Source organism: Oncorhynchus masou, chromosome 2 (assembly GCF_036934945.1).
Source record: "Oncorhynchus masou masou isolate Uvic2021 chromosome 2, UVic_Omas_1.1, whole genome shotgun sequence".
NCBI lineage: Eukaryota > Metazoa > Chordata > Actinopteri > Salmoniformes > Salmonidae > Oncorhynchus > Oncorhynchus masou.
The window spans coordinates 34,068,120-34,086,683 of record NC_088213.1 but is presented as its reverse complement, the minus strand read 5'-3'; the positions used below and the strand labels follow the sequence as shown (position 1 = coordinate 34,086,683).

Here is an 18,564-nt window from a genome sequence, read left to right as displayed (position 1 = left end):
TGGACTTGGTTAAGTTTCAGTTCTCAGTTTGAATCTTGTCTGGAGCACAGAATGGAAATACATTAAGAAAAGTTAAATATCAGAAAAAGTGATTAATTAATTGAAAAACACTGATAGGCTTGTAAATGGCCACTGCTAATTTCAACTACTATTGAATGGACATCTCAACAGAACTGTTCATTCTTTATCTTACCTGATTTTGAAGAGGCTTATCTAAATTTGCTCCATACTTATTCCCATTGTTAAGAGGTGTAAAACCACTATACCACAAGCGGAAATCATACCAAACCACTGGCTGAACATTTGTCTGTGCTTGAAGAAGAGCTGGCAGATCAGAGGCTAGGGAGGGGCAGGATACCACCGCACCAACAATGGTCAGCCATGGTGAATCACACTGAGCCTCTTTAAAAAGCGCTGAGAAAGCAGAGCAGATTAAATATACCGATAAATCTGAATTCCCTAAGAGGTTCTGATGGACCCTGCTTAGTAGTGGGCCTCCAAACTCTGCATTGCTCACTAGTGTCACTGGGAAACCATGGCAGCTATTTGGGGATCCCTCACTCGTCCCCTGCTGCTCTCTAGTTCCAAATACCCACCATTGCTCCACCATAGACACATACTGACACTCTCTCTCACTCTCACACACACAGAGATATTTGCTGGTGGGGTCACAGCTTGGCTGGAACTTTGATAGTAAGTGGATGGTCTCCAAGTCCTGTCAAGTTATCTTTCACTGAGAGGAAGCTTGGTGCCAACAGTGGAGCTGATCTTCCCTCCCCTTACATAAACGAACACAAGGTGGAGCGGAGAGGAGGCGTGGGGGGTGATGGTTGCTGCCACTGTCACCCAACGCCAGGTTGTGTGGCCCTCAGTCCCCATTGATTACAAGGACACAGGCAGGGTTAGGGTTAGCAGGGGACAGTGCTGTGAATGAGTAAAAGGAAACAATCCCCTGCATTAAATATAAGCAAGCGTATTGTAGTCAATGTTAGTGTTGCATGTTTCAATGTAGGTTGTTTAGGACTTGTTGGGCTTACACAGTACCTAACCAGTCTGTCTTGCAGTTCGGCAGATGGCTCCCAAACAACCCATCAGAAAGGTGGGACCCTAGCGAGCCAGTTCCCTCAGAAGAGTGAGGGCAAGGAGCTGAAGATCCTGGTCCAGCCTGAGACCCAGCACAGAGCCCGCTACCTGACTGAGGGCAGCAGGGGGTCAGTGAAGGACCGCACTCAGCAGGGCTTCCCCACCTTAAAGGTACGCCTTAAACCAGCATCAGGACCAGGCTGTGGCCTCTAGGGCTTTTTGTGGACGGTCAGTGCCCCATACACGGGTCACTGTTTTGACTCTGCCCCTTTATCTGTTCATCAAACGCCACCATCAACCTGCTCCATACTCATTGTTACAGAACACCTCTACATTGGGTTAACATGCTTAAATCAGCCTGTGACAGTCACGGAATCACTATGGAGAAACTTGTGTAAGAAGTGATGCAATGTATCAACCCCAAGGTATTTTCTTTTTATGAAATAAGGTTTTCTAGCTAGATGTTCCACCTTGGAAGGCAGCACTCGGGTGGTAGAGCATGGCGCTTGCGACGCCAGGATAGTGGGTTGCATTCCCAGAAATGAATGACTAAATTGCTTTGGATAAATGTGCCTGCTAAATACAATGTATTATATAACCTACATAAAAACAACAGATTTTCCTGTCCCCCGAGAAAAGAGGTAACTAATCACTATTCTCTTGGAAGTGATTACAACGGCAAATCGTGACTTCATTTGCATTTCTTTGTCATATCTCTGTATCAACAATGCTATTCACAATGTATTGCATATTTCAGATGTTTTACTCTCAAAGTAGACAGCAAAACAGGCAGTTGTGCAGGGACAGTTGTGTTGTCATGGAATTATCATCTTGCTAAGCAGAATGCTGACACTGTCTTTCACTTGTTCACTTTTGTACGTTATTTCACCTGCACCCTTTTGGCTCTTGTGAAAACTATCACTTGTACAATACATTGAACGCTCAATTCTCTAGTGACTTATGAAAATAGGTAGAGTTGACTTTGGCGCAGCTGTGTTATTTTATGATCTGAGTGTTCTTTGTTTCCTTCTTGTCCTCAGCTGGAGGGTGTGAATGAGGCAGTGGTGCTGCAGGTGTTTGTGGGTAATGACGCTGGGCGTGTAAAGCCACATGGGTTCTACCAGGCCTGCAGGGTGACGGGGCGCAACACCACAGCCTGCAAGGAGGTGGACATCGAGGGCACCACTGTCATTGAAGTGTCCCTGGACCCCAGCAATAATATGACCCTGGCGTATGTATCTGCTTATTGCCATGGCTGTTGCAATTCTGTAAAATCACACATACTGGAGACTGTTCCTCTTAGTAGACCTCCAATGGGAGTGTGTTGGGGGCTGTTGCAGCCGCTGGGGCCTTGGTCAGCAGGCCTGCCTTCCAGTCTAATAGCTGTGATGTGTGTGTGTGTGTGTCTCTGCAGGGTGGACTGCGTGGGGATCCTGAAGCTGCGTAACGCTGATGTGGAAGCTCGTATCGGGGTGGCCGGCTCCAAAAAGAAGAGCACGCGTGCCAGGCTGGTGTTTCGGGTCAACATCCCCAGGTCGGACGGCTCGGTGCTCACGTTACAGACACCGTCGTCCCCCATCCTGTGCAGTGAGTGGTTTTAGGTTATTTGTAGCATTTGCTCACCGGAGTTCTCTCGGGAACTCTGTTGAGCCGAGAGGTGACGCACGTCACCAGGGGATTAGGGGGAGGGATAATAAGTTCATTCAGGGGGTTGGTGGACAGGAGGAAACTGAAGAGGAGCTTGGGGCAGGACAAGGACAAGGATGTCAAAAATGAAGTCTCCATTGGGAGCCGTTACTGTCAAAATTCGACTGGATAGCCTTATGAGCATTTGTAATATAGGTTTGTTTTATTGTTTTCATCTCGTTTTTAAGTTTCAAGCTGAAGACTTGGACACTTTGAAGAGTGGATTCAGTCTAGAAGTTCCATTTCTAATGTGTTATGTATGCTTAGCAGATAATTTTCTAATTCAAGTACATTTTCAGAGACCATGTATATAGACTCTCTTCAACTTCACGTGTTCCTCCCGTTGTGGGCATAGGGTGTGGCTGTGAGTGGCAAAAACAGGAAAGACTGCTCTGGGGTATAAGAAATTCTATTTGTCGGTGGTTTTAGAAGCAGAACTCCAAAAAAAACGAGGGAGAGAAAGAAAGGGGGAAGAAAGAGGTGTGGACTTCTATTGTTTACAATGCCAGAGTGCAATCCGTCCAAGCGAAAATCTGGCCAGAAAATATCAAATCTAAATCTCCAGTGGCGTCTGTCTGTCTGTGTGTGTTGTGCTGTGGAGTGGAGTGGGGTGGGGTGGAGTGGAGTGGAGTGGAGTGGTGAGGAAGGCCTGGGGAGGGAGGAGGAGTGGGAGGAGTCAGCTTGTTGTTTATAGAAACTTGGGCATTTCTATTTGCCTGTGAGAAAGGGGGACTGCAAAGACAGAGTCAAGTTTACCTATATTCCAGTTATTTTACAGTCTGGTTAAGGATCATATACTGTAAAATAACAATCACATGCACCCCATTTTTTTTAAACGCTAGCTCAGCTCACATTTTTCCTGGCAAAGCAATTAAGCACAATTACTATTTCACAAGATTACACGTGTACCTTCCAAGAAATCACAAGGCACTCTTGAGCAATTGGTTTAAGCTTTTCTGTCTGCTTCCCCTGGTTCCTCTGAGAAGGCCAGCAGTTCTGTACTTGTGACAGAATATTAGTTAAAGAAGCTAGGTCAAGCAGAACTCAGAGCCTGACGGTCTGTTGGTGTCCTGTCTACAGCCCAGCCTGCAGGGGTGCCTGAGATTCTGAAGAAGTCCCTCCATAGTTGCTCGGCGAGGGGGGATGAGGAGGTCTTCATCATTGGGAAGAACTTCCTCAAGGACACCAAGGTCATATTCCAGGAAAATGTGTCAGGTAGGCAGGCCTACACAACCTGTTATTGTCTGAAATCCATGTCCTTACAGTATATGAATAATGAATAACATTTATATTTATTCTTTGACCTGCCATACTAATGAAACCGTTCATTGTTTTCCCCCTAAGATGAGAAGTCTTGGAAGGCAGAGGCTGAAATTGACATGGAGCTGTTTCACCAGGTAAATAAGATTGTTCTCTGCTTATTGTGGTCCTAGAATGATTCATGCTAATGATTTAACGGGGTGATTAGATAACGACGGCCATTTGGGATTTGTAGGTTCAGATGTAATCATCTTAAATTGCTAATCACGCAGGGAGGTGAATGGCCTCATTGTTTTGTCACCTAATTACTGTGAGCCACGGTGGTAAGTGTGTCTCAACAGTCCTGCATAAACCTTTGCCCTTGGGAGCCAGAGGGTCAGAGCTTCGTTAGCTAAGCCTCAATCAGTTGTCTGAGCCCTGAGGTGTTAAATGTCTTTCACATGTTATTCACAATTTGTAACCAGGCAAACTATGTAAATTACCGCCACACCTTTTACTAGTCAGCAACATTAGAACGGTGATGCGTGTTTGAACTAGTTAGTGACGTACGGAGTCTCCAGTTCATCGTCTGTGCCAGGATGATGTCTGTTGTGGCTCTGTCTCTCTTTCAACTCTACATTGTGCTGACATCGCTTGATAATTTAATCAAAGTCATTTTGCGTTTACACATGTTTTAGACGGGATGTTGACACGTTTATCACAAGACTTGATGTATGTAATTATAAGACTGGGGCTACTGTACATTACTGTACATTTTTGTTTGCTTATGTCTTATGCGTTTCCCCTCAGAATCACTTGATTGTGAAGGTTCCTCCATACCAGAACCCAGCCATCGTGTCTGCGGTGTGTGTGGGGATCTACGTGGTGACCAATGCTGGCCGATCCCACGACGTGCAGCCTTTTACATACACTCCCGAACCAGGTCTGTGATAAGTCCATGAACAAATCTTATTTTTTACACCTCCTGTGCCACATTAGGACCAAAACAACATTTCCTCAGAGCATGTCTTCAGCCAGTGTAAATTACAACCATTACTCTACCACCACTACTGGATTAGGTGGATATATCCTCTAGCCTGCTCTAAATTTACCATTTCAGTCCTTGGTACAGGAAGTCATGTCCACTAGAGAACAGGGGTATTTGTCTCCTCCTTTTTCTCTCACTTCACTTCCAGTCGTTAAAACGTCCTTTGGGCACTGTGGCACGAACTATCAATGAGCGAGCAGGAAGTGACAGAGAAAGGAACTAAAACAATGAAACAAAACATGGAAGTGTAGATGATCCATCTAAAAAAATACCCTTCTAAATACAGTATGTACTAAACATGATACCGCCCCATACTGCCCAATAGGGCAGCGCCCCATACCAAACAGTCAAGTCATACAGATCTATTCCTTATTGCTTTTCACTCTATACAGTAACATTTCATATACAAAAATTGAATATGAAAACCTGACATGCAGACGATGGAGAATGAGACTGGGTATGAAGAATAAGTTCATCTGATTTGCATGTCCATAACTCAACCTACTTATCTGTGTACGTCTCAGTGGACATATCTGTGAAGAAAGAAGTTCCATCTCCAGGCAAGCCCTGCTCTTTTGATCAACGGATGAAAGGTATAGTATATCTCTACCATGCTGTATTGTGTGTTCTTGTTTGTAATGCATAAGTGTGTGTGTGTGTGGGGGGGGTCAATATACTCCTGTATCTTGGCTTTCAGTATGACAAAATTTTAACATTGTCATTCACGCACCTACAGTAATTGATGGTGCCTTGATGCCCCCAATGTTGCCTCTTGTGAAGAGAGAAGAGGTCACTCCAATGGAGGTCTCCAGCAACCTCCCTTCTGCTGGCATTTTCAAGGTAAAAGCTCTATAAATGCATTACCAGCCTTGGCTGTGATAACGCCTCATTAAATGGTAGAATCATATCCATATGAACCATATCGATCTTTCTCCCAATATATATAAAAAACTAGCAGGTGTCATCTGTTTTTTGTATTCTCAGCGAACCCCCGATGTCATGTGTTCGGTCCAGCAGACGCTGGACATGAGTTCCAACCTTCCCCCCAACAACAGCCCGTTCTCCAACTCCTTGCCGCGGTCTGCCAGTGACCCTGATGAATCCCAAACAGCAGTCTTCAACAGTGCAGAGGCCCTGAGCACCATACAGAAGCAGGACATCGCTCCCACCAACTCCTTCCCCGTGCCTGCAGACTCTCTACTCCAACCTGGGCCTCAGCAGTTCCTCCTGGAGCCCAGAGAGGGGCTGGGGCAGGACAGGGCCGGCAACAACGCTGGGGCGGTAGGGAGGCTCAGTCAACAAGTGGAGGCCCCTCAACCTGCCCCCCAGCAGCACCAGCTGCCCATATTCCCCCCAGACGAGGTGGCCCAACTGGAACAAGCAGTGAGACAACTGCAGGCCAAAGGGTACTGCAGCCAGCAGCAACAGCGACAACAGCAACAGATTCAGCAGCAACAAATTCAGCAACAACAGCAGCAACAAATTCAGCAACAACAGCAGCAACAAATTCAGCAACAACAGCAGCAACAAATTCAGCAACAGCAACTACAGCAACAACAGATTCAACATCAACAAATTCAGCAACAACAGCAAATTCAACAGCAACAAATTCAACAGCAACAAATTCAACACCAGCAGCAGCAACAGCAAGTGTTGGAGAACCTGCAGCAGCAGCTGTTTCAGTCACAGATGCCCATGCAATGTGGCATATTCCAAGGCGGTTCTCGAGGTGAGAACACTGAACAGCAGGGTTCCCAGCAGGGCATGGTGCAGAACCATGGTTCCCTCTTTCAGCAGGCCCAACAGCAGCAGCAGCAACAACAACAGAAACAGCAGCAGCAAGCAGCACTCTTTCAGCAAGCCAATGAGATCCTCTCCATTCAGACCAACTTCCTCCATCAGACCCCTTCTCATCCCTCTCCACCCCTCTTTCATAACCCCAGCCCCCTGACTGAGGCACAGGACCCACAGGGGGCGCTGTTCCACACTCAGAAGGCCTCTCCCACCCAGGAGCAGGTCCAGGCAACCCTCTTCCAGAACACCCTGACAGTGTTGAGTAGGACCAGCCTCTCCCCAGAGCAGCCCCCCTCTCCCGCCAACCTGTTCCTCCCCCAGAGTACCCTGCCCGGGCAGCTCTCCGCTAGCGGTAGCCAGCAGCAGCAGCTGGCCTTCCTCAGTGCCCTGCAGACCTCTGCCACTGAGCCTCAGTCAGTGTTCCAGGCTCAGACCCAGCTTTCCCCCATCCAGCAGGGAACCCCCATGGAGCAGCAGCAGCCATCCCAGCCTCAGCCCCAGCCTCAGCCACCTCAGCAGAACTCCATGTTTCAGAACATCTCCCCTCATCCACCTGCAAACACTCTCTCTCAGACCCAGCAGCAGCAGGCCAGTCTACTGTTTTGCAGCAACCCCCTCTCCACTCCAGAGCAGGCCCCCAGTCTGCTGTTCAGTGGCCAGGGCCAGATGCCCCCCATGAGCAGCAGCAGCCTGAACTCTCAGGAGCCCCAAAACCCCTCCATGCTGTTCTCTCAGGCCAGCATGGTGACAGTTAGCCAGCAGGAATCCTCTGAGCCCATGGCCTTCCAGGACCAGAGCCAGGTGGTGGGGAACCCCTCAGAGCCTCGCCAGCAGGGCCTGTTCCAAGAGCAGCAGCCCATGCAACTGATCACCAGCTCCAACAACGGCCCAGAGCAGCCCGTCTCCCTCTTCATGCCCCAATCCAACATGGCTGCCCTGCAGGGTTGCATGGCTGCCCAGGAGCTCCCGCAGACGGGCATCTTCAGCAGCCAGAATGGGGTGGCAGGCCTGCAGACCACCACCTCCTCCCCTGTGCAGCAGCCAGGGTCTCTGTTCCAGACAGCAGTCAGTGGGACCCTCAACCAGCCCAGCGAGGTCCAGCAGCCAGGCCTCTTCCTCTTTGGGATTCAGAATGGTAAGGATTCATGATTAAGATTTCTGTTCTTTTATCAAATGTCAGCTTTTTTAATATGCTCCAGAAAACAGTATGCCATTGTTTGGTTTTCGATAACATTTAACATTTCATGTGGCATGTAGTCAGTGACTACCCCTTTCTTCCCCATACAGAGTGTGGCCAGCTGATAACCTCTCCTGGAACCACTCTGTCTGATCAGATCATTGCCATCAGTCAGTCTGGTCAGAACCAGAGAGAGAGCGAGGCCCAGATCCAGTCACTGCTCAACCAGTCCATGTCTGAGTCAGGGAGCATGCAGAGCAGCATGACCGCCTCCCAGAACATGGAGAAGATAGATGACCTGCTTGTTAGCCTGCAGGAGCAGGGCAACAACCTCACTCGCTCCTACTAGGCCTACTATAGGTTTTAGGTGCTCATCTCTATATAAACATTTTAAAAGTTTGGTTTGCCAATGTGTTTAAAACGGTTGTACTTTTGTTGTTCAGTTTAAACGTTTTGATGGTATCTCAGAAAGCAGGATGAACCATTTTGAAATTTGAATCACTGACTACTGTTTACATGCTCCTATGTCTTTAAACATGTAATTGCCCCTCCCTTTAGGAGCCCCGAAGGCCCCCAGTGTGGACCCCCATTACAGACTGCAGAAGACCCCAGTGTGGACCCCCATTACAGACTGCAGAAGACCCCAGTGTGGACCCCCATTACAGACTGCAGAAGACCCCAGTGTGGACCCCCATTACAGACTGCAGAAGACCCCAGTGTGGACCCCCATTACAGATGGCAGAAGAATGGAAACAAATTCAACAGTGGGCTCCTGTCCAAACTCCAAGTTACATGTAAGCCTCAGCGGCCTTCTTCTCCAAGGACAGTCTTCATGTGTAGATGCTCCACAGTGGCGCCGAGCGGGGTACCAGTCCGCCACTGCGTCTAAACCTGGACCTCAAAATAGGACATAGGTTGTAGTCACCCCATAACTGCAGTGTGGTCAATGTATCTCACAGCTAGTCGCCTCCAGCTGTTATTGAAACATGACACTTTGAAATGTTTGGCTAACTCATCAGTTCTCAGAGCAGCACTTTGTGGTGTGGTTTTATAAGGATGGTGGTGGAAGCTCGCGCAGCATTCTGTCTTCTCCAGGACCAGAATGTGGGCTCACAATTGTTTATAACGCATTGTTGTCCTTTTTATACGATATTAAAAGTATTTTAGGAAATAGCAAAAGAAGATATACAATTTGTGAAAAACAAACCTTTGTAAGATATTTTGACATGAATTCGTTCAGCACTTTACGATGCTTTCCTTTAGTGACCATTTACTCATTAAGTTGGCCCATGCATTCACTCGTCAGCTATTTATCTCTCCTGCTGTTTACTGGATGTACAGCTCGACTACTTTATTACTCCTGCATGTGTGTTGAGTTATGGCTTTAGTTTTTATTGCTCCTTTCATGAAACACCCGTTTATCTTATTGGCAGCCATCTTCCTATCCTGAGAATAACTCCAACTATTTTAGTATTACACCATGGATTTCTTTCCCTGATTAGACTCTGGAGTACGAGAGATGCTCTAGATTAGGGTCAATGTGGATCAAGAAAAAATACAATAATTCAGCCTTTAAATCATTCATTTCCAGTCTACATAATTCAATAATAGGCCTACAGTTTGAATAAATCATAACCATATATGCGTACCATATACCAGTGCGCACGGTTGTCTGATTGATGTAATTAAAGAGTATATTGTTATTTGTATCATTCTATGGCAAGTGTAGATAATGTGTTGTTTTGTAGTGATGTCTCCATGGCAGATGTTTGTATTAGCTCACGTCTGGCACGCACGAACTAGACTTATCTATAGATCAGAGAGGAGTTTTCCGTATGTTTGTCTTACTGTAAAACAGCAACTCTCTTGCCTACAGTGGGCCACCCCAGGACCTGAGTCAAGGCCTCAAGTCACAGCCTCCTTTTTCGTCTTCATGAATGGCCAGTTTCATGGCTCTTATTGATTGGTGTGTTCATATTTGTCGTTTGAGACTAGCCATGTTTTGACATGGAGAAAATGGTGAAAGTGACTGGAGCAGTTATTTGTTTTGCCTTGACCATGAATGGTGGTTTGTAGTTGGATTGTTCGTGTCAGGTGTGATATACAGATGTAGGATCTTAATTTGATCACTCTTTTGTTGCTGAGAATTTTCCTGCACCGCAAGAAATACAAACTTGTAGTTTTTCTTATATATATATATTGTACTTTTTACCCCCAATTGGATATCACGAAATTGGTAGTTGGTCTTGTACCATCGCTGCAACTCCTGTACGAACTCGGGAGAGGTGAAGGTCGAGAGCCATGCGTCCTCTGAAACTTGACCCTGCCAAGCCGCACTGCTTCTTGACACACTGCTCGCTTGACCCGGAAGCCAGCCGCACCAATGTGTCGGAGGACACACTGTACAGCTGGCGACCAAAGTGAGCGTGCATGCGCCCGGCCCGCCACAAGGAGTCGCTAGAGCGCGATGGGACAAGGACATTGTGCGCCACATCATGGTTATTCCCAGTCATGGCCAGCTGTGACACAGCCTGGGATCGAACCCGGGTCTGTAGTGACACCTCAAGTGCTGCAGTGCTTCACCTCTCGGAAGGCATGTGTATTTAAGTTTTGAAAAGGTTTCTAAAGTTTGTATTTTCGACTTTGAAATTTCAGACTTGATTTACCCTAATGAAAAATGCATCAACCCCTACAAAAATGTCCATTAATTATAATCCACAGAATAATTCACATTTCCTTTTGCTGCAGGATTATTTTTCTGCTGTAGCAAACTGGTTCAATATAAGATCCCACACCTGTACTGCTGCCAAACTGGTTTGTGCTTTTATTCTCTACATGTGAGTATTGGGCTGAAGTGGAGCCAACAGTAAGATTGTGTCTTGTTTTTAGTCTGAATCTGAGTATACGCATGAACAAGGGGCTGGTCTCTGATAACAACAAGAACAGCTTAGTTGAGTGTCTCCATCTTTCTCTCTTATTGTTGTTGTCTGTTAGTGTGTGTTCTTAACATCATTACCTTTTATTCACTTTAAAAACAAGAAGATTTTTAAAATGTAGAGTATTTAAACTATTTTTAGTAATGTGATTGGTGGGGCCCCATATTCCCCATCCCAGAGCTTGAGCTGTGTTCTTTTAGATATTTAAAGGGACCCTACTCATGAAGAATGAACCGTTAAGTTGCTTTAGAGAAAAGAGCTGTCTGTGATTGGCTTTCTTCAACTCTTGTGAAAAACTAGTACTTTTGTTTCCAATAGTCATGAGTATTTATGTGAATTTTTTATAAGATTTACAAATATTTTATCATATCTTTTTTACTGGTGTAGTTCTAATACATCTTTTCAGAAATCATATCTAATTTATTTGTTGTTTTTTTTGTCTTAGATATTGTGTCCCACAATCATCTTTGTCCTACAAATGACTTGATGTACAAGTTTGGTTCTGATTTAACTCCGTAATTGTATTAATATTAGTTATGTGGTTTTGGCCCTTCCCCACCTGTTGAAACTGTAACTGGCAGTGTTCTTGTGTGACATATCTGTCAGTGAAGCTTATCTTCTCCTTCTGAGGACAGGGATACAACTTTATGGTTGAGGGAGTTCAAATGTACCATGTACACTACGAGTCACATGTACTTTCCTGTGCATTGTTTTCCTCCTTAGATAGATTTCTGTTCATATGCCAGGTTGAGATCAATTGTACAGTATGTTTGTCCAAAGCTGATAGTTTAAGTCAAACCCTTGTGATATAATTTGTGAAACATTGAACATGTACTGTCACATCTACAGCTTATTTCACCTCTTGAATAAGGAAAGAGCAGGAAGTTATTGGACAACTATGCCAGTTATAAAGCCATACAGACAGGTAAAACAGCATCTATTAAATATTTGTTAATAGGGTTTACAAAAAACTCCAAACGCAGAATGTGTTTGTTACCTCAACCCGAGCAGGTTGCTAATCAGGCCACCTTACTCAACATTGGACCAATTACAATGATAAAGTACATTCTTTATATATAGTATACATACAATATTTTGGCAGCAGCGTGTTAATGTTTTGTTATGAATACACAATAAGCATATTGAGGGGGAAAAAATACCTATTTTCAAATGTAACCAATGAATATCCCAAATAGTTTGAGCTTTGACAAAAGAGGCTATTTGGTTCTGAGGCTACATGTTTTACATTGATGACGACATGAGTCTTTGTAATTGAGTGGCGCTATACGTTATTGTGCCGGTTAAGGTTCCATTTACTGAAGACCTAAAAATGAACTACTTTTCCTACTCAACCAATGACTACAGAAATGCAGAGGTCACCTTGAGTTATATTTTTACCATATTTGCACCCAGACTAACCAATGATTTATGACATCACAGTGTACAGCAAATATATTTTAGAAGTATTGCTCAGTACATTGGATGATATACTTGTGCCTTGACAAACTTTTATAGTAGAGACCAGATTTATCTTGTACCAGTGTTGCCTGATTTATTCACCGCTGAGACAATATTGTCAGTGGTTATTAGCCCATGATAACTAGTATCTTGCAAGCCATACGACTTGTGTGCTTCAAATGCCGTACAGAGATGAGTGACCAGATAAATGTATAGTGTTGTGCATCTGATTTTATTTTCACGAAAATGTTAATTGCATTTGTTGTTTAACGTCGTTGCAATTGAAGTTTTGTCTCAAACTGCTATGCAGCTTGATTCAATATAAATGTATATCTGTTACTTTTTTAATATAGATTTGATCTATCTAGCCACTCTTGATTGTTCATTGCAAAGGGGAAACTATAACGAAATATTGTAATTCTGTTAATTATTTATGTAGCTTTTTGAAATAGTATTGATACTGTGTGCCACCGGGGTTTATTGTTATGATTGGGCTTATGTCAGTCAAGACCAACACAAATTTCACCTAATTCAAACAAACTTTTCATTCAGAATTTTTATCACGGGTGTTTTGTTTATATTGTAATTGTCATCAGTTAGTCTGTTCACACACTTCTGTTTGTGTCCCCTTAACCTGTCAGGCTTTGGTTTGATGTGAAAGTCTGCTTTACTTCCATGAGGATTTTTTCTGCTGGGGATAGTAGTGAACCTGTTGATAGCATTGACGGGTTATAGGTTTGGGGAGTGCATATCACCTATGTGTTTTTACCTACCATGTGAACAACAGTGAAATATTACCTTTGAAAAAATGAAACGATATAAACGTATTTTTGCTTTTGTTGGGGCATTTGTATACTCTTGCAATTATATTTATGTAAACCTGCTGGTATCTATATTAATAAAGATAGATGATATGTTTTCCTTTGTCGAGTTAATTTCCACATCCTCTGATGTTTGGTTTTGGTAAGATTTTTGTATTGATCAACTTTTGTTTTTGCTCAGGAGAGACACAACGACGTCATGAATTAACCATACCGTGAAAGATTGGAAATGACAAAATCACAAGCACGTGAATTTAATTACGTTTGAAGAGTAACATCATCAACTAATCATCAATCAAATGCATCATGGCCTTACCCTAGTTGTCCATCTGAAACATGTTTTAACATAAGAAAAGGAGCAGAGCGAGGGAAGTCAAAAGGGAAAACATGCTCAGAAACCAGATGAATATGGTCACATATTCACATGTATTTTAATATTGTGATTAGAGGTTAATAATGTGTAAATTTACCTGTGTTCTTCAATGATCAAAGATCTGGGGTAGGTAGTCATTTTAAATAAGAATTTGTTCTTAACTGACTTGCCTAGTTAAGTTAAAGGTTAACTAAATAAAAAAATATATAAAATGAAGACCACCCACACCAAAATAAACCCCTATGATCCCCCTGGTGGTCTGAGTGCAGTACTACTTTTGGGCAGTGTCTTCTGTGACTGATCCTCTCGAATACGCTGAGATGTCATTGCGTACAATTCAACGTCAATATTTGTGTACGTGCGTTGATCTCGCTTGGAGTTGGAGAGTGTTGAGGGCCACGATAGAAGTAATGTGGTGTGGGGAATTGGATGGATGGAAATGGCCAAGTAATGGGAAATCTGATAGAGATGAAAGTTAGGTATGCCTGAATGATGGCCGAGGGACCAGGATTGATGTAGCCACAGGTATCTAGTGCGATGGCAGGAATCTTGTGAGTGGGAGGTATGGGAGGAGTTGACAGTAGAGAGTGATCATTACCCCATACTATGTACAGTAGGTCGGAGGGGGGAGGAGGTATCAGTGGAAGGAGTAGACTGGTGGGTGTTAGGAAGGGCAAAGTGGGATCAGGTGTCAGTGAATGGAGAAGAAAGGTGGGTGTTAGGAAGGGCAAAGTGGGATCAGTTTCAGGAGCTGAGTGAGCAGGTGATTGCTCGGGTGGATATGAGCCGGTATGTGGATAGTATGAATAATTGAGTGGGGGCAAATACTGAGGCTATACTTAAGAGTTCAGGGAGGAGGAAATCAGTCCCATGGTGTACGGAGGAGTGTGGGGCAATGGTGAGGAGTAGAAACCGGGCATTTAGAGTACTGAAAAGGACGCATGACTTCCAACATCTGATTTAGTATAAGCAGGCCCTGGTGAGGAGAACTATCCGTTAGGCAAAGAGGTCAGGTTGGCATCGGTTCTGCGACACCATTGGAAGGGCGACACCTGTGGGAGAAGTGAGGTTAGAAGGGAGTGAAACTATCCAGTGTTGACAAGTGGGGAGGATACAGATGAGAAGGCAGAGATGATGGTCAAAATGTTTGTCCAAGTGCATAGCTCGGCAAATTTTGTCAGAGGAGGGGGTGAGAGAGAACGAGAGAGGAGCACCAGATAGGAGGGACGATGTAAATGATGCATTGAATGCACCATGGCAGAGGTGAAAAGGGCAATAGGCAAGGCTGGGTTATCTTCACCTGGGAAAGATAAGGTGTGCTATGTTATGTTTGCCCATCTTAGTGATGTACAACATCCTGATTGGTGTTGTACAACAGAGTGTGGGAGGAGGGGAACATCCAAGCAGCTGGAAGGAGGCAGTAGTGATACCAATCCAGAAGCCCGGGAAAGACCCATTGAAGGCCAACAAGCTATCGGCCAATAGCTTTAACATCACGTGTGAAAGATTATGGAACGTATGATTACGGTGAGGCTAACTTACTTCCTGGAGAGCAAGGGGCTAGTATCGCCACATCACAGCGGATTCAGGAAGGGTAGGGGAACTATGGACCCAGTGCTCTGCTTAGAAGCAGAGGTCAGGAAGGATCAGGTGAACAAGGAGACTGTTGTAGCTCTCTCTGTTGATGTGGAGAAGACCTATGATATGATGTGGAAGGAGGGATTGTTAATCAAGCTTGATATTATGGGGGTAGGAGGAAGAACGTACAACTGGATAAAGGATTTCCTGTTTGGAAGGTCTATACAGGTGAGGGTGGGGAAATCCAATTTTAATTGGTCACATACACATATTTAGCAGATGTTATTGCGGGTGTAGCGAAATGCTTGTGTTCTTAGCTCCAACAGTTCTGTAGTATCTAACAATTCACAACAATACATCTAAAAACAAAAGGATGGAATCAAGAAATATATCATTATTAGGATGAGCAATGTCATTGACTAAAATACAGTAGAATACAGTATATACATATGAAATGAGTAAAGCAGTATGTAAGCATAATTAAACTGACTAGTGTTCCATTATAAAAGTGACCAATGATTCCATGTCTATGTACATAGGGCAGTAGCCTCTAAAGTGTGGGGTTGAGTAACCGAGTGGTAGCCGGCTAGTAATGGCTATTTAACAGTCCGATGGCCTTGAGATAGAAGCAGTTTTTCAGTCTCTCCTTCCCAGCTTTGATCCACCTGTACTGACCTCGTCTTCTGGATGATAGCGGGGTGAACATGCTGTGGCTCGTGTGTTTGATGTCCTTGATGATCTTTTTGGCCTTCCTGTGACATCAGGTGCTGTAGGTGTCCTGGAAGGCAGGCAGTGTAGCCCCAGTAATGGATTGGGCAGACAGCACCACCCTCTGGAGAGCCCTGCGGTTGCGGGCAGTGCAGTTGCCGTACCAGGCGGTGATACAGTCCGACAGGATGCTTTCAATTGTGAATCGGTAAAAGTTTATGAGGGTCTTAGGGGCCAAGCCGAATTTATTCAGCCTCCTGAGGTTCGAGAGGCGCTGTTGCTCTTTCTTCACCACTTTGTCTGTGTGGGTGGACCATTTCAGGTTGCCAGTGATGTGTACTCCAAGGACCTTCTCCACTGCGGTCCCATCGATGTGGATAGGGGCGTGCACCCTCTGCTGTCTACTGAAGTCCATGATCAGCTTAATTTTGTTGACATTGAGTGAGGTTATTTTCCTGGCACCCCTCCGCCAGGGTCCTCAACTCCTCCCTGTAGCCTGTCTCGTCACTGTTGGTAATCAGGCCTACTACTGTTGTGTCGTCTGCAAACTTTATGATTGAGTTGGAGGTGTGAGTGGTCACGCAGTCAAGGGTGAACAGGGAGTACAGGAGGGGACTGAGCATGCACCCTTGTTGGGGCCCTGTGTTGAAGATCGGGCGGGGGTCAGACCCAGGGCCGAGCTTGATGGGTACTATGTTGTTGAAGGCTGAGCTATGAACAGCATTCTTACATAGGTATTCCTCTTGTCCAGATGGGAAGGACAAGGCAGCTAGCTACCTGGTGGATAATGGTACACCGCAGGGGAGCGTAATTAGGCCTTTGTTGTTTTCATTCATGATCAATGATGTACTCTCAGGTAGGGCCGGATATTGGGAGGTCGTTATTTGCAGATGATGGCGCCTTATGGAAGAGGGGAAGAAATGTGCCATACATAGTCGGGAAGGTACAGGAGGCAATTGATGAGGTAGAGCAGTGGGCATTAATGTGGGGAGTCAGGTGTTATTTACCAGGAGGAAGGTGGGTGATGAGGTATGCTTGAGGTTACAGTATATTCGAGAAACTTGGTGAGGGTGGGGGCCTTCAGGTTCCTTGGGGTTTACTTTGACGCTAGACTGACCTGGGCAGAACACAGAGAGAGAGTGGTGGGAAAGTGTAAGAAGGTGCTAAATGTGATGTGGGGGGCATTCCTCATTCCTCATTGAGGACCATGTATTGCATGTTGCATTGATCTGATCTGTAATAGACTATGGCAGTATAGCATATGGTTCGGCAGTCCGGACCTCATTGGAAAGTCTAGATGTCATAGAGGGGCAAGGAATATGGAGTGGGGCATTTCGGACCTCCCCAGTGGCTGCACTACAGGTGGAGATGGAGGACATGCCATTGCAGATTAGGAGACAGCAGCTGAATTATTGGGTCAACCTACAGGGACATGGGCTGTCTTATCTTGTGAATGGGATTTTACAGGTATGCTGGGAACATGAGCGAGCACAGAAGCTTTGGGTGGGTGGGTAATATTCGGGCGAGGGAGATGTTTGGAAGGGAGTTTAGTACAACGGTAGCTATTCCTGTAAACCCTGCATGGCTACTCCCGCCTCCAGTAGTTGACCTAGAAGTATTGGAGAGACTAGGGAAAGATAGGGAGGGTGTTGATCCATCTGATTTGGTAAAGAGACGTCTGGATACTGTGTATCAAGATTTTGTGGCCATTTACCCTGATGGTTCAAAAGATCCAAGGACAGACACACTGGGTCAGCATTTGTAGTGCAGGAATGTGGGGTGGCACTCAGGAAACGCATTACAGATCATCTGGCTGTATATACGGTAGAGCTGATGGCCATGCTGCTGGCCTTGCAGTGGGTTGAAGAAGTCAAGCCAGACAGAGTAGCTATTTGCTCCGATTCATGTGCAATGTTGATGAGTCTTTAATCCTTTAGATCACGTAGCAGACAATACCTGCTTTATGATGTACTACAAGCCCATTGCAGGATTAGATAAATGGGTATACAAATAATATTTATTTGGGTTCCAGTCCATGTTGGGGTGGAGGGGAAAGAGACAGTTGATGTACTGGCTAAAGAAGCACTTTGTTCAGGGATGTTGATGTTGGAGTTTCAATGAGCAAGGCAGAGGCAAATCCCCTGATATGGACAGTGATGGTGCAGAGATGTCAGGAGCAGTGGAATAGAGATACTAAGAGCAGGCATTTATTGCAAGTACAGAAGAAAGTCGGGGAAGGGAGGACGGCAGGAATGGACAAAAGAGAGGAGGCTAATTTTAGATTAAGGCTGGGACACAGCCAGTTGAATAAGACTTTACATTTGGTTGGAAAACCTCCAACAGGAAAGTGTGATTATTGCCAGGAGATAATCGTGAACTACAAGAAAAGGAGGGCCGAGCACACCCCCATTTTCATTGACGGGGCTGTAGTGGAGCAGGCTGAGAGTTCCTTGGTGTGTACATCTTCAACAAACTATCATGGCCCAAACACACCAGGACAGTCGTGAAGAGGGCATGACAACACCTATTCCCCATCAGGAGACTGAAAAAATTTGGCATGGGTCCTCAGATCCTCAAAATGTTCTACAGCTGCACCATCGAGAACATCCTGACTGGTTGCCTGGTATGGTAACTGCTCGGCCTCCGACTGCAAGGCGCCACAG

The 18,564-nt window shown here is 45.1% G+C and overlaps 1 protein-coding gene across 1 annotated transcript in view; it reads left to right on the top strand.

The window, feature by feature from the left end:
• LOC135559444 (nuclear factor of activated T-cells 5-like) overlaps positions 1-13,339 on the top strand; it is a 67,170-nt gene extending 53,831 nt beyond the window's left edge. Inside the window, exons 4-14 of the mRNA XM_064993601.1 lie at positions 1,065-1,254; positions 2,124-2,314; positions 2,498-2,670; positions 3,850-3,984; positions 4,114-4,166; positions 4,819-4,951; positions 5,581-5,649; positions 5,793-5,896; positions 6,041-7,985; positions 8,138-8,394; positions 8,586-13,339. Coding sequence (XP_064849673.1) covers positions 1,065-1,254; positions 2,124-2,314; positions 2,498-2,670; positions 3,850-3,984; positions 4,114-4,166; positions 4,819-4,951; positions 5,581-5,649; positions 5,793-5,896; positions 6,041-7,985; positions 8,138-8,376 — 3,232 coding nt within the window. The 3' untranslated portion in view covers positions 8,377-8,394; positions 8,586-13,339. The remainder of the gene's footprint in view (positions 1-1,064; positions 1,255-2,123; positions 2,315-2,497; positions 2,671-3,849; positions 3,985-4,113; positions 4,167-4,818; positions 4,952-5,580; positions 5,650-5,792; positions 5,897-6,040; positions 7,986-8,137; positions 8,395-8,585) is intronic.
• Positions 13,340-18,564: the final 5,225 nt, after the last annotated feature.